We start from the raw sequence: 15,917 nt of genomic DNA on the forward strand, positions 1-15,917 counted from the left end.
AGCACAGAGAAACCCGCATCCCGAGTCCCAGACACGGTGGGCAGCGACGCCCTGCCCTCCACAGCTCGTGGGTTTCCAGGCCAGGCGGGGGCACGGGCTCGCAGCCTGGAAGCCGCGGAAAGAGCGGCTACTGTATTAACGCTTCCAGGTCTGCTGGAAACAGCTCCCTTCCCGCAGCGCCCAGCCCTGTGGACACAGTTGGGGAACATGAAGGGGAACGAACTGGACGTTAAGGGTTTGTACAAACTACGCAGAACCTATAATCAGGAATATGCTTCCACACAATCTCTTAGTTCATCGTCAAACTTCGTTAGGAACAACTATTTCTATGGTTTGCACAAGAAAACAACCTCGGAATGCACATTCTCTCCAACTTAAACCCTTTATTCTAACCACCTACTACTTTGTCCTGCATGGGCCTTTCTCCCACTCTGGTGACTGTCAGGCACCCACCATACACACATCAAAAAGACACGCTGTCCAGTTTGTGAAACTTTCTCACAGAAATGGAGTCAAGATCATCAGGAAGGAGAATAAAAGTAACAAACGGGGGGGGGGCGGTATATAACTCCAAATCCCTAATCCCCGGGTTTATTTAACACGTGTTCTCTTCCCTTCTCGGGGAAGTCAGGGCAGGGGAGGGGGAGGCGGCAGTTGGCCCCGATAATCCCAGCCAGGAGGAGCGTTCCAGCTGCCATGTAAGTAACACTAAACTGCCTTCTCCAGCTGCAGAGGCACAGCTGCAGTGATTTCAGGCACGCTGTCACAATTTGTCACCTGTTTTGGCTGCCTGGCCTCTGAGCCCCTCCCCAGGCCTGGGAACAGCACCGGGCCAGAGGAGCTGAGAGCCCCAGGCACTTACTCTCCCGGCCTCTCCTGCATTTGGGGCAGCGCAGGATGGCCCCAGGCCTGCCAATCTCAGACTTGAGACAAGAAGCGAGCAGTGTGCAGAGGCATCCTTTAATCGCGGGCCCCGCCGGGCAAGGATGCGGCAGGGGGGCAGCACTGGACCGAGACACGCCTGGTGTGGATGCGGCAGGGGGGCAGCACTGGACCGAGGCACGCCTGGTGAGGATGCGGCAGGGGGGGCAGCACTGGACCGAGGTACGCCAGCTCAGGATGCGGCAGGGGGGCAGCACTGGACCAAGGCATGCCTGGTGTGGATGCGGCAGGGGGGCAGCACTGGACCGAGGCACGCCTGGTGAGGATGCGGCAGGGGGGCAGCACTGGACCGCAACACACCCGGGGGGGCCTCCAGAGCTCTTCTCCTACCCTCCCATCGACGCGGGGAACCAAAGGCCTTAGAATAATTTATTTCTCTGCACGGATCACCAGGCAGCTTGTCGCTAAGCCCCCTGACTCAGCAAGTTTATTTTACTCATTACTTGTATTCTCACAATGTAGAACTTCACCCATCTTTCTCTACGAAAAGTATGAACGCACAGTAAAAACACCACCGCCTTTCAGATAAAATACCCCACACTGTGGACATACGGGGTGGAGAGAGACTGTCACTCCGTCCACCACACATTTGCATACCGTTTGCACTTTTTCTTCGTCATTCTCCTTTTTTCCCTATTGGTCACGGTTAACTGTGGGAGTCAGAGGGAAGCACTCTTCACCATAACCAATCTCCACACTCATTCACTACCAGCCTCTGAAGGGGCTCCCAAACCTCTCCGTGCCTCAATTCCTTCACTGTCAGACGGGCTGCGGAACAGTCCCCTGCCTTCCAGCACTATTTATAGTAGAAAGAATGCTCTACAGTACTGTTATGAGACTCAGGGAGATAACTCACAGAAAGAGGCTTAGAAGCAATAAATGCTGGCTATTATCTCATTTAATCCCCCAAACATCTGTCTACCCAGCCCTTGGACAGACAGTGCCTAACACACGGCAGACAATCAATATTTGCTGAAGCAAAACCGACAGTTACCGTCCCTAACTGACGGATGAGAACTCCGAAGGCTCAGAGACGAGGTAACTGACGCAGGGAACTCGGCGAGGATGGGGCGCGAGTCCGCCGACTGCCCACCAGGCTGCTTCCTCCGAGCCTTGCCCACCGGGACCGAGGGAGACCGGGGGTCTACCTACAGAGACGGACGGCAGCACAGGAGACAGGGCGGCACACACCCACACACCTGCTGCCACTGTCCTCTGCAGTCAGTCTGTCCGCCGGAGGAGGGACAGGCACTCAGCACGTTGCGTAAAGCGCCTTCAAACAGCACGAAGAAGGAGACGCCAGCTGGCTGACGGTCTCCCTTCCGTGTGTATCTCTGCGGGAGCTACAGGAGCTGAGCCACAAAACAGCCAAGTAAAATTCTATACGGGACTTCTTTAACTCTGTGCATCAACTGCATTTCACACTCAGTCAAAAATGAAGTCTTTCATATTTTCATTTGCATGAAAATAACACATCAGACTATCCTAGAATTAATACTCAAGACTCTTCAAAATACCCTTGCCCTGCCACAGCTGTTTCTATTGCAGGGCGCGCAGGCTATCGCGACCTCACCTGTCACTCACGTTCTCCCCATGAACTATTTTTAAGGCGGGAGCAAGAGTGTGTCCTAGCTTCTTAGCAGCACCCCGGGATTTCCAGAGATGTTAAGGGCTCAGAGACATTGATTAGTCTTCTTCAGCATGGCGCTACACGAAATCAATTTCCATATTACTACTGGCAAAGGTTTAAAAATACATAGGCAGGAGGGATAATTACCCATTTGCAAAGCAGAAAAACTTGGAAATGCAAGATATGCTTCAAGCTCCCAGATTATTTTCAGAGAAAGAGGAAATTTCCTCCTCAGAATAAGAAAGAGCCTCTGGAAGCCACAAAGAACTCCCTCGGTGGACCTTCCCTGCCCAGCGAACCGCGATCCAAGTCAGCAGAGCTCGGCCAAGAGCTTCCTTCCAGCCACAGGGAAAAACCTACCAAGTGGAAACATTTTGTCCGCTCTCTCATGAGCATTAGCAAGCGCCGACAAGGCTTTCCCTATGCTTCATTTCTGAGAGTGAAAGGGGCACGACTGCTAATTGCCTGAGGATAAGAGGCAAAACCCAGGCCTACCCTCAGGCAAACCGGACCGTGGTCCCCCACCTAGAAGGCGTGAGTGGGACAGGGACGGGAGGAGCAAGACTTCCGACTATGCCTTTTTCTATACTTCTCGTTTTTGAATCACGTAAAAGCTTTATGTATTTGAAGAAAAATTAACTCCAGAAGAACAATGTAAACCCTAAACTTAAGAAGCAGCAGAAACAAATGAACTTTGCAACTTCCAACAGAAGGCCCGATTTGGGCAGGAACACCAACGGGCACTCCAACTGTTTATCAAATGTTGTGCGGTTATGTTACTTCACATTGCTTTGAAACCCATTATTCTAGCTATGTATTCTTAAGATAGGTTTATTCTAAGATCCAAAAGAACTACAAAGAAACTCTAAAACTTCACTCAACAGGATGATTATAACAATACGATATTAAAAGGTTTAAACTATTTTATGTGTATCATAGGATAAAAAAATTAAGGCTAATATCATTAGAAATCAAAACTGTCAGTGTAAGACAAGAAGTATAAAATAAGGGCCGGCCCCGGGGTCGAGTGGTTAAGTTCATGCGCTCCGCTTCGGGGGCCCAGGGTTTCGCGGGTTCGGATCCTGGGAGCAGACATGGCACTGCTCGTCAGGCCACGCTGAGGCGGCATCCCACGTGCCACAACTAGAAGGACCTGCAACTGAGATATACAACTATGTATCGGGGGGTTGGGGGAGATCAAGCAGAAAAAAGAAAAAAGAAAAAAAGAAAGAAAGAAATTAAGGGGAAAAAACTAGGTTTAATTTGTAAAGGAAATACCAATATGAAATCCAGGTTTTTCTTTTTGTCAAGATTTTTCTCCAGCTCTGTCCTGAAAAGAACCTAGATGTGAACCTCTGTGACAGTGAGCACACCGAGCCCCCAGATACTGATTTCTAAACAGCATTTCCCCACCAAAAGGAACCAGGGCTCCTCAGAGGAACGACTGCAGATCTGAGGCAGGAGAAACACAAAGTGGGTCTGCGACAAATTCTGTGTCAGGAAACAACGGAGCATTCAAAGACTAATAGGGCCCTGGCGAAAGGACACAGGAGCCCAGCTGAGGGGACAATCTGAGTATCCAAAGGAATAATGATGCTAACTCACTGCGATACACTGAATAAATACAAATGCAAGGGGCCACAGCAACTGAGAGAGAGAAAGAGAACAGAAAGGGATGCTCCTTACTGAAGAGGAGCAGCTAACAAATGAAGGAGGATTGAGTCAGAAAAATCACCACTTCGCAACCTCCAGTACAGGACCCGGTTCGGGCAGGAACACCAATAGGCACTCCGACTACTAGAAGGCCCCAGCTGACCAGGAAGGTCGCTGGGAATGGGCTCCCTGTCTGTGGCCCTCTGCAGACGCCCGAGGAAGCTCCGGGAGAGTCCAGCGTGGTCTGCAGTCACAGCCAGGGCCCGCTGCCCCACCTCCAACCACAAGAACGGGCCCACAGGAACTCATGTCCCTCCCGAGGTGATGCTAAAACCAGGGGGAAGGAGGTGAGGCTGGGAGGCAAAAGCGAGAGATGTTAAACCCATGAAGTGGGAATTACACATTATTTATGCTTTAAATGGTTTCTAAAAATAAATAGATGCTGGCATCTATTACTTTTCTAACTTGCTCAGGAATAAAGGATGTAAACACGCTAAGTTGTTATGGTGAACATCCTTATGCCGAAAGTCCCCTCCAGAAAGCAACCATTTCTGGAGCAGAAGTAAAACTGCTCGGGCAGAATACGAGCACTTTTGAAGATCTTTATTCACAGGGCGAAACTGGTTCTCCAAAAGAGTTAGTTATCAAATTACTTAGCAGTCGTTAGCACGAAGAATCAGCAAGCAGAACACAGGGTGAGTAAAAAAGACCGCCTTCTCTGAGAACAGCATATTTACAAAGAAGTTTCCAGAAAACAACACATCTGCATGTGAGGAACTGCCCACAGCTCAGCGCGGCGGGTGCCAGACCACAGGGGGCCGGGGCGGGAGAGGCCACGGGAGCCAACCGCTCCTCGAATCACCCTGATGGAAAAAACGGTCCAGCTCTCGCCAGTGCACCTCAGAGGCGGGCTCCGACAGGACAGGCACACGCCTCAGGACCTGCAGACTGCAGGCTGAGGAAGAGGCGAAGCGGGCTCCCCGGTTTCTGAGCCCCTGGCTGGGGGGAGGCCACACTGCTCACAGGAGGAGGGACAGACGAGGGCAAAGGATGGTTGTGGCCGATGTTGAACTGAAGGAACCCAAAGACCGCCCAAACGGAGGTAGAGAGCGTGGCGCTGAGGCAGGTCTCTGCGAGACAGAGCAGAGGGCGTGGCTGAAAGTACAGGGATCACGGCCTCCCCAAGTCCGCCTGCACAGACACCCAGGACAAAACAGCCACGGCTGCAGCCACCGCACCGTCCACACATTTCACCTGCTCCAGCTGAACCCACACAGCCCTTCCGTCCTCCAGCTCTCCTTGCACAACTGAAACATACCTGGGTTATGCGCCCCTTACTACATCCTGACTCTTCGGCACCTAGAACAGTGCCTGCCCCGTAACAGGCACTCGGGAAGTATCTGAACACAGTGCTGTGCACGTGACAGGCGTACACACACAGCCGTTACACACCCGCCACTGAAACATTCTCTAGCTCTGCAACATCATACACATGCACACTGCTCTGCGCTCTGTGGGGTGGGCGATGTGAAGGGGACTTTAGTGCTGGCCCAAAGCACTAACTTCACAGCTCAACCCAGGCATCAGGAGTGCCTTCTTGGACCAACGGTTCCTACTCCCCATCCGTTCTTGCCTCCAGCTCAACCCATTCTCCACACAGCACCAGCGTCATAAAAACCCACCCAAATCACCTCAACCCCTTCCTGAGAAGCCACAATACCCTCGGGCCCTCAGAAGTCCTTAAAAACAAAACAAAAATCCCAGCTCTGCTGGGGAAGGCTCCACCTGACTCCCAACTCCCTGGTCCCCCTCACCTTGTTCGTCTTTTCCCTCCGCCTCCGGTCCAGGAACCTCCGCAACAGCTTCATGGCCTGACGCGGCCAAGTTGTTCCTTGCCCCTGGCCTTGGCCCCAGCAGGCCCAGCACCGGGAAAGCACTCAGGCTGGCTCCGCTCAGCTTCAGATCTTGGCTCAAACGTGAGCCCTCCGAAAGGCCTTTGCTGGACCACGGTGTGCACACAGGCGGCCTGCCCACACACCGGGTCGTGTCTTTCCTCTTAACTACTTCCTCCTGTCAGGGTGCACTCACAACCTGTACTGATCGTGAGAAAGGATCCGCTCTGTCAGCTCTCTGAGGACTGCGATCCTGTGTGCCTCCACCACTGTCTCCCAGGAGCACGGAACCTGGAACCCGGAACCAGATATAGTCACAGAGGGGCTGGGGGTGGCGCTGGCTCCTGCAGACGATTAAAGGGACAGAAACAGGAAGACAAGAAGGTAGAGCTGGGGGCCGGCCCGGTGGCACAGTGGTTAAGTTCACACTCTTCACTTGGGCGGCGTGGGGTTTGCTGGTTCGGACCCCGAGGGCGGACCTGCACACCACTTGTCAGGCCAGGCTGCGGCAGGCATCCCACACATAAAACAGAGGAATTATGGGCACGGATGTTAGCTCAGGGCCAGTCTTCCTCAGCAAAAAGAAGAGGATTCACAAAAAGAAAAAAAGAAGGCGGGGCCAGCCCCGTGGCACGGCACTTAGGTTTGCACGTTCCGCTTCTCTGCGGCCCAGGGTTCGCCAGTTCGGAACCCGGGTGCGGACATGGCACCGCTTGGCATGCCATGCTGTGGTAGGCATCCCACATATAAAGTAGAGGAAGATGGGCATGGATGTTAGCTCAGGGCCAGTCTTCCTCAGCAAAAACAGGAGGACTGGCAGTAGTTAGCTCAGGGCTAATCTTCCTCAAAAAAGAAAAGAAGGCAGGGCTGCTTTCAAAGAGATGGCAAGTTGAGTGTGTAGAAAAGAGAGAAGATGCAAATAGTCCAATACTACTTTGAAGGGATATATTTAACTGTTTCATAAACCAAACACAACAGAAATAAGCCTGATTTTCTGGGGGGTCTGCCACCTCCTCCTACAAGAGCAGCAGTCAGTAACGGCCACCAGAGGGGCACTATCTAAACTGAAGGGGACGTCTAGAATGGACCCTCAGTCAGCAGTCACTGAGCTAGTCTCACCTCATGCGGACTACGAGGTCAATTCTCCCTCATTTACTCACCAGCTTAAGCCCAGCAAGGGCTTGAGGAAGCCTTGCTAAGAGCACTCAGGATGAAACGACAGGGGCGCGCCACACCCCACTGGAGATTAGAGCAGTCCCCGGGAGAAGCCTGGGTTCCTCCACCAGAGCCTCTCCACTTGGCACCTGCTTCCTGAATAGTAGTAACTCCTCGTTGTGGGGGCCACACTGCAGAATGTGTAGGAGCACCCCTGCCCCTAGCTGTGACAACCAGAACACCCCAGACACTGCCCAGTGTCTGCACCTTCGTCTGTCACCCCAACCACCCGAGCTGTCCCCCGCATCATCTTTCGTCCTTTCTCCTCCTGCCGACCGGGCTGCACCTGCACCTTCTTCCTTTCCAGCCCCCAGCACACCTCATACCGCTACCAGTTTAGCCTCGACCTGTGCTCTGACAACCAACACACCCGACACAGGTCGACTCAGGCGTCACGAGGTCGTGGCTTTAAGACCTGACTCCCGAGGGCGTTCTGAGTCCTACAGACACGCCCCGTCTCAGGCATTGGTGGACTCTGGGGGACCCACAACTGGGGTCCCACCCACAATTCAACCCAAATAGATTCTCTTTTCTCAGTCTTACATACTGGAGCTCTCTGAGTGAGACGTCTTATTAAAATCTCATTCGGTGCTTTCAAAAACACCGTAAAATCACTGCACTAGATTTCAAGAACAAAATCTGCATTTTCAACTTTAAAATGAAACCGGAGGGAAGCTTAAAAGCAGTAATTTGTTTAAACACTCAAAGTGAAGACTCACATGTGATCAATTCACAGAATGTCACTTAACCCCTTCCAACTCTTAAGCCTTCTCCTCTGCCACTGCCAGCCTGTCATCACAGAGCCTGCCCTGGGCTGGCTCAGGGCAAGGGGAAGAGGAGGGAGCAGCGCCAGGATGGAGCGTCCGCGCAGCAGCTGAGAGAGGAGCCAGGAGCGGAGGTGCTGCCTGTGTGTCCTGGTGGGGTGGGCCACCTGCTCCGTCTTTCCCTGTGTATGTGGCTGGGCCAGGGCAAACGGGATGCTGAATAGAAAAAGAACAGGGGGTACTAAGCAAGGACTAGTGGGTTTAGGTTGCTCTCATAACAATAACGATCACTATACTTACTAGGACTCTGACATCTTGCTTCAGATGGAGAGGGAACACCGATTTGTTTGCCCACGTCCAGCTACATACACGAACAGCCTGCAGGAGATCCACTCACCAACAACTAGAAAAGCTGGATACACTTTTAAGACTGTTTGAAGGCATCAAGGAGATACAGAGGCAGCCAACTGGAGGGGCAAAGATTCCAAACAAAAGGGCAGCCCACTGAGGCCAGTCTAACATTCCGAGAGCCACTCTCTCCCTCAGGGCATGGGACGATCAGGTGTTCCTCAGGGATTTGGGGAAATGCACCAATAAGCTGGGAAGAAAACAGCAGAAAGCCAAGCAGAAAGTACTGGCTAACAGAGCTCTGGAGAGTTCCATGGGGCTGGGAAGACAGAAATTCAAATACAGGCCTGACAAATCAGACGGGACTTAAGGCGCCAAGATCTCTGAGAAAAGGGAGGCAGAGAAAATGAGCCCAGCACTGTGCAAAAACTGCCTGACAGGCTGAGCCTTCAGGAATCTCATTGTCTTCAGGTGACAAAAATTGGGCTTCAGGACCTGCCAAGGAGGAGGGGCCCCGGGAAACACTTCAGGCTTTCAGATGGAGACCCGGGGGCTACACACTGGGTGAGAGGGCAGATGAAGGCAGCTTATAAGGACTGAGGCTTACAAAGACCGAATCCAGCCTAGAGTCGCTCAGAAGCTGGCTGAACGGAGAGTGTCTGTCCTCTGGGTGTGTGTCAGAGGAAGCGCTGAGGGAAGACAGCATCACCTAGAGTCTCCACAGGTTTTCATCCATAACGCCCAAGGTTCACTTAGAAAAATAACAACAAACAGGACCAAGAGAAAAAAGGAAAACAGAAATAGAAACAGACCCTGAGGTGACCCATACAGTGTAGTTATCAGATGCAAACTTCAACTGGTCAAAAATAGACTTGACAAAATGAAAATTTTCACCAAAGAATCAAAACAGATTCTAGAACTGAAAAATAGGGTAAGTGAAATTAAGAACCCAATCTATGGGTTTAAGCTCAGGTTGAACACAACTGAAGAGAGGATCAGTGAACCAGAAGACAGGTCAGTAAAAAACAGCCAGATAGAAGTCACAAGAAAAAAGTCTGGAAAATACAGAAGGAGCCCAAAAGACATTTAGGACACGGTAAAAGGTCTAATGTCCATATAAATGGGGACTCCCAAAGTGAGGAAAGACAGAACAGGGAGTAAGAAACATCTACAGACAATGGTCAAAACTTGTCTGAAATTGATGAAGGAATCAAGCCATTGACTCAACAAAGAAAACCACACTTTGGTTTTCAGCAGTCCTTCGGAGTGTGCCTAAGGCAAGAACAAAGTGTCAAAAGGAGCCAGACGAAAAAAGGCACCACCTTCAGTGGGACAACAGGAACACTGAGAGCTGACTTTTTAAGGACAGGGAAGGAAGCCAGACGACAATGGATTGGCATCTATAAAATGCCGAAAGAAAATAACCACCAACCTGGAATCCTATACCCAATAGAAAGTCAAGACAAAATATAGACTTTTCACTTCAAAAGTGAAGACAAAATATAGACTTTTCAGGAAACAAGAATGAGACAACTCATTGCCCACAGGCGTGAACTAAAAGGATTATGAAAGCAGTTCTTCAGGGAAAAGTAGTCTCTGACAGAAATACGAAAAAACAAGGAGTGAAGAGCAACAGAAAGGGTCACTACGAGAATCAACCTTCATAAGCACTAACTGTGCAAAACGAGGATAATGCCAAAAATGTATCTAAAATTCAAAAGTATGATAATGACACAGGAGGCGGGAGGGAGTTCAGTGCAGTTCAAGTGTCAAAGGAAACAGCAGTGTCAGGAGGTAGTAAAAGCAGTAAATAAGGCTCAAATGTAAAATGCACCCTGTATCTAGGAATGTACACAGCCAACAACCTAAGAGAGAAGTACCGAACTAAACACCACGATACGTCTAACAGAAGGCCAGAGAGAAACACAGCACAGCACAGGTGGAACAAACAGAGAACAGATAGTAACATGGTACCTACAAACCAAAGTACCAGCAATTATATTTAAATGGAGCAAACGCTCTAATTAAAAGATAAAAATCGTCAAATTGATTAAAATCAAACTAGCTGTATACTCTCCACAGAGGCACGCTTAAAAATACAAGATCACAGACAGGTGAAAGCAAAACATCCCCAGGCCAACGCTACCTAAGAGAACACCGATGTGGCAAAGATCACTATCAAATAAAGCAGCCTCGACAGCAAGAAGCCTGACTAACGAGGAGCATTTCACAATGATAAAGTGCAATCCACCAAGAAGATAAAAACGCTAAATCTGAATGCACCCCACAACACGATCTCAAAAGACAGAAACATTGATAGAAATAGAAAAGGAGAAACAACCAAAGCCAACATCACAGTGGGAGGCTTTAAGACACATCTCTCAGTAACTGATAGAAAAAACAGACCCAAAAAAGGTACGGGTGTAGGGGTCGGCCCAGTGGCGCAGCAGTCAAGTTCCCACGTCCCACTTCGGTGGCCTGGGGTTCGGCGGTTCAGATCCTGGCTGCAGACCTACACACCGCTCATCAAGCCATGCTGTGGCAGGCGCCCCACGTATAAAGTAGAGGGAGACGGGCACAGGTGTTAGCTCAGGGCCAGCCTTCTTCAGCAAAAAGAGGAGGACTGACGGTAGATGTTAGCTCAGGGCTAATCTTCCTCAAAAAAAAAAAAGTAACAGTGTAGAACTGGGCTGCCCAGTAAACAGTCACATGCAGCTATTAAGTACCTGAAATGTGCCTACTTCAAATTGAGACGTGTTGCAAGAATGCACACCCGATTTTAAAGACTTATCACAACAAAAAGAAGGCAAAATATTTCAGTAGTCTTTTCATGTTGATTACACATTGAAATTATAATATTTTGGATATTTAGGTTAAATAAAATACATTATCAAAATTAATTTCACCTATTTCTTTTTACTTTATGTAATGTGGCTACTAGAATCTAAATTATATGATTAACAAACTTGATCTAACTGGTATACATACAACACTGCATTCTCACCGATAAATAACATTTTCAAGGGCCCAAGGAACGTTTAACAAAAATGAATGTACGCTGGGCCATTAGGAAAGCTCGACTCATTTCAAAACGTTGAAATAATGCAGGGTGTACGTAGAGATTACAACAGACTGACAGTTTACGTCCCCCTAAAATTCGTCAGCCCCAAGGTGATGGTATCAGGAGGCGGGGACTCTGCGAGGTGATTAGTCTGGAGTTGAGAGAGCTCCCTCGCCCCCTCCGCCATGTGAGGACAGTGAGAGGCTGGCCGTCTAAGAACCAGGAAGCGGCCCCTCACCAGCCACGGAATCTGCCGGTGTCTTGATCCGGGACTTCACAGCCTCCAGAACGATACGAAATAAACTTCTGTTGTTCATAAACCAGTTAGTCTATGCATCTGATCATAGCAGCCCCAAAAGACCAAGACAGGGATCTTCATGCAAGGAAGGTAGAAACCAACAAAAAGCTAACCAGAGAATCCCCACAAACATTGGGAAGTCAAGTGACATAATTCTTTAAAAACTTTATGAGTAAAAAAAGATACCACGATGAACATCAGAACATGTTTTCACACAAGAGAGAACGAAAATCTGGCTTTCAGAACTTGCGGGATGCAGCTAAAGGTGCACTTACAGGGCCAGCTGGAGCCTCACATACATAGACTGGAAAAGACGAAAGAGCCAAAATCAGTTAAGCATCTATCTCAAGAAACTAGAAAAAAGAACAGCAAACAGAACACAAAGCAAATGGAAGGAAAAAAGCATAAATTAACAAAATAGAGAACAAATACTAAACAGAAAAAAATCAATAAAGCCAAAAGCTGTCCTTTGAAAGGGCTACTACAATTCATAAGACTCTAGCAAGACCGATGAAGAAAAAGAGAAAAGGACAAATTACCAATATCAAAAATTTTTAAAAGGGGATATTACAGGAGATCTTGCACAAAATAAGGATATTATGAACCATATTACACTTAACAATCGGAAAGTTTGGGTGGCCTGAACAAATTCCTAGGAAAAAAGAGCATCTTACCCAAACAGACACAAGAAGAAATATAAAATCAGAAAAATCCTATTTCCACGTGAATAACTGAATCTGAAACTAAAAGCCTTCTCACAAAGAAAACCTTACACCAGCTGGTTTTGCTGGTCAATTCTTCCAAAACTGCAAGGAAGAAAACACCAGTCTCACAGGGGCTCTTCTGGGAATCAACAAGGAACGCTTTCCACCTTGTGTTAGGAGACGAGCATGAGCCAAACCTAACAAGGACAACACAAGACAGCAAAGTTACAGACCAAGCTCTCACAAACACAGACGCAACAATCTTAAAATATTAACAAACAAAATCCGGGGAAAGCAGAATACATCAAGGTCAGGTTGGGATTCTTCTAGAATTGCAAACTAAAAGGTAAATCACCACATAAAAGGAAAAAAACTGGATTGTCTCAAAAGATGCAGAAAATGCACTTAAGAAAATTTAATAATTTAATTCATGATTTAAAAAAACACTTAGCAAACTAATAGAGGAGAATTTGGATATTTCGATAAAAATATTTATGGAAAAGCTACAGCCAACATCAGATATAACAGTGAGATACCGAAAGCCTTCCCTCTGACACTGGGAGGGAGACGAGGATCCCTACCCTCACCACTTCTACTCAGCACTGTGCTGGAGGTCCCAGCCAGGCCAGCGAGGCAAGAAAAAGAAAAACGAGTACAGCACTTGGAAACAAAAAAGAAAAGAAACTGTCTCTTGCAGACATACTTGTGAACACCTACAAAATACAAGAAGAATTACTATTAGAAATAAATGGATTTAGCAAGTGAATACGCAGAAATCAATTCTATCACTATATAACAGTAATAAACAATTACATAATATAATTTATAATAAAGTAAGAAATGTGAAATATCTATGAATAAATGTAATTAAACATGTAGACGATATATATACAGAAAACTGTATACTATTAAGACAAATTAAAGAAGAGCTAAATAAATAGAAGGCTATATTGTGTTCATGGATTTTAAAACCCATGTTTTTTCCCTCCGAGGAAGACTAGCCCTGAGCTAACATCTGCTGCCAATCCTCCTCTTTTGGCTGAGGAAGACTGGCCCTGAGCTAACGTCCATGCCCATCTTCCTCCACTTTATACGTGGGACGCCTGCCACAGCACGGCTTGATAAGTGGTGCGCAGGTCCACAGCCGGGATCCAAACCTGCAAACCCTGGGCCGCCAAAGCAGAGCGCAAACTTAACCGCCGCACACCGCGTGGGCCCCTGTAAGACCAATATTAAGAAGCTGTCATTTCTCCCCACGCTAGTCTACAGATGAAACGCAATCTCAGTGAAAATCAGAGCACGTTTTCCGGGGAGAGGCGGCCACGCAGACTCTACATTTTAACCGAGGATGTAAAGGGTGAAGATTAGCCCAGCTAGCCTTGCACAAGAACGAGGCTGGGGGACTCAAATTACCAGATGCCAGGACAGGCTAAATCTACAGCAATTTACACAGTGTGCTGCTTGTGCAAAGACGACAGAAAGACCAACGGGGCAGAGCGGAGTCTAGATCCAGGCCCGTATATTTACGGTCACTTGCCTGATGACACAGACGACACTGTAGTGCACTGGGGAGAGGAGAGTCTGTTTAATAAATTATTCTCGGTCAACTGTATAGCATACACTTAAGGAAAAAAAAGGAACCTTGGCCGTTATCTCACACCATAAACAAAAATCACTTTCAGATGGATTACAGGTCTAAATGTGAAAGATAAAATCATAAAGCTTTTACAGGATAATATCTTCATGATCTTTGTGATACTATCTTCCAATGAACACAAAGAGCATTCAACATTACTGAAAAGACTGATCCATCGGGCTAGATTACAATTAAAACTTCTGCTTATCAAGACACCACCGAGAGCGAAGTGGCAAACATACACAAGAATGTAAAAAAACCTGCCACACACACATGTACTCAGAATATATAACTTGTACTCAGAACATATGAAAAGAACTCCTTCAACTCAGTAAGAAACAACACAGAAAACCCAATCGAAAAACGGGCAAAGGACAAGCAGTCACAAGAGAGGATCTCGAAACCGCCAACAGACACACACAAAGAGTCTGCTTCTGCGCGTCCCCGGCCACCGGGCAGCGGCCAGCCCACAGCACACTGAGCCTCCTCCACTCGGTGCCCACCGGACAGCCGCAACGAACGAGCTGACGACACCAAGCGCTGGGGAACGGCGGACGGCTCACACACGGCTGGCGGCAGCACCGCCACTTTGGGCAGTGTCTACCCAGGCTGGACAGACGCAGACCCTGGCCCTCTGCAGTGCCACTCCTGTGAACACCAACAGAAACGCATACACACCTGCACCAAAGAAACAAGCACGAATACGCAGGGCGGCGTTGGTCTGAACTAGGAACATCCAGAATACCCAAGAATGGCAGAAAGAATAAATGACGGTAAATTCAGAGACTGGCTTCCTGGGCAGCAGACAAGAAAGAACAAAGCTACGAGACAACGCGAGTGGATCCCACAAAGATACTACTGAATGAAAGAACCAAGAAACCAAATGTACGTATAACTTTATTTCACTTAGACAGCCAAGCACACGGGAAAGTCATCAATGGTGGAAAGCCAAGACCACTGCCGGCTTTGGGGGACAGTTCCTGGGAGTGGGGAGGAGGGGGCTTCTGGGAAGCTTGGCCATGTTTCACTCCTTAATGTAGGCGGTAGTTACGAGAGTGTGTTCACTTAGTGAAAAAGTCACTGAGGTGCACACTTACGCTTGGGGAAATTCTCTGATGTATGCTACAGCTAAATCTTTTATAAGTACAGCATTACGTGCCGACATAATGTGCCAGGAAGACAAATGCATTTAGTTAAGCACACGCCTCTCTGGTCACCGTATTAGCCACGAAACATGAGACAAACGCCAGGAATCGGAAGGGTCCTGAAAGTGTTCACTCAGTGGTTCCTGCGTTTCTGAAACGCTGGGCTCAGGGACCGCTGACGTCACCGCCTTCTCCACCTGGCGAGGCATTTCCAGGCTACAACACTGAGCAGTGGCTGGAAACAAACCACTGAGCGACCGGCTCCTCCGCCGGTGCGATGGCCTCCGCCGCTCCACACTGGACTGCACACACTCCTGTCCCTTCCCTGCGAGGGCCCCTGAGCCCATTCTCTCAAAAACCACCTTATCAAATGTGCGGTATCTGACACACACTTCAGTGTAAGTACCCCAAATTACATGAAAACAAACACAATTACAAAACCAAACAAACAAAACTACTGAAAAGATAAATACATGAAAATCCCAGTAAAACATAATTTGGCCAATCCTTCTAAGCTGTGGTAATAAAATTTGACCTAAACGAACTTGGTAATTTATAAGATTCAGAGGACAAAAAACTTAATGATTCTCTAACCCAACAGAGAAGGAGCATTATAGCCCTGCATAGCG

General features: G+C 48.3%; 1 protein-coding gene across 16 annotated transcripts in view; it reads right to left on the reverse strand.

Annotated features, from left to right (window-relative positions):
- LOC138916657 (liprin-alpha-1-like) overlaps positions 1–15,917 on the reverse strand; it is a 102,171-nt gene that overhangs the window by 79,274 nt on the left and 6,980 nt on the right. For 2 of the 16 annotated variants that reach the window (XM_070229722.1, XM_070229720.1), the window contains exon 1: positions 6,040–6,408. The exons of 11 other annotated variants lie outside the window; for them this stretch is intronic. In XM_070229722.1, coding sequence (XP_070085823.1) covers positions 6,040–6,093 — 54 coding nt within the window. In that variant the 5' untranslated portion in view covers positions 6,094–6,408. Of the gene's footprint in view, positions 1–6,039; positions 6,409–15,917 lie in introns of those variants that run through there. 3 more of the 16 variants (XM_070229721.1, XM_070229717.1, XM_070229719.1) reach the window with 2 other exon arrangements.

This window comes from Equus caballus, chromosome 12, assembly GCF_041296265.1.
Source record: "Equus caballus isolate H_3958 breed thoroughbred chromosome 12, TB-T2T, whole genome shotgun sequence".
In the NCBI taxonomy this organism is placed as follows: Eukaryota; Metazoa; Chordata; class Mammalia; order Perissodactyla; family Equidae; genus Equus; species Equus caballus.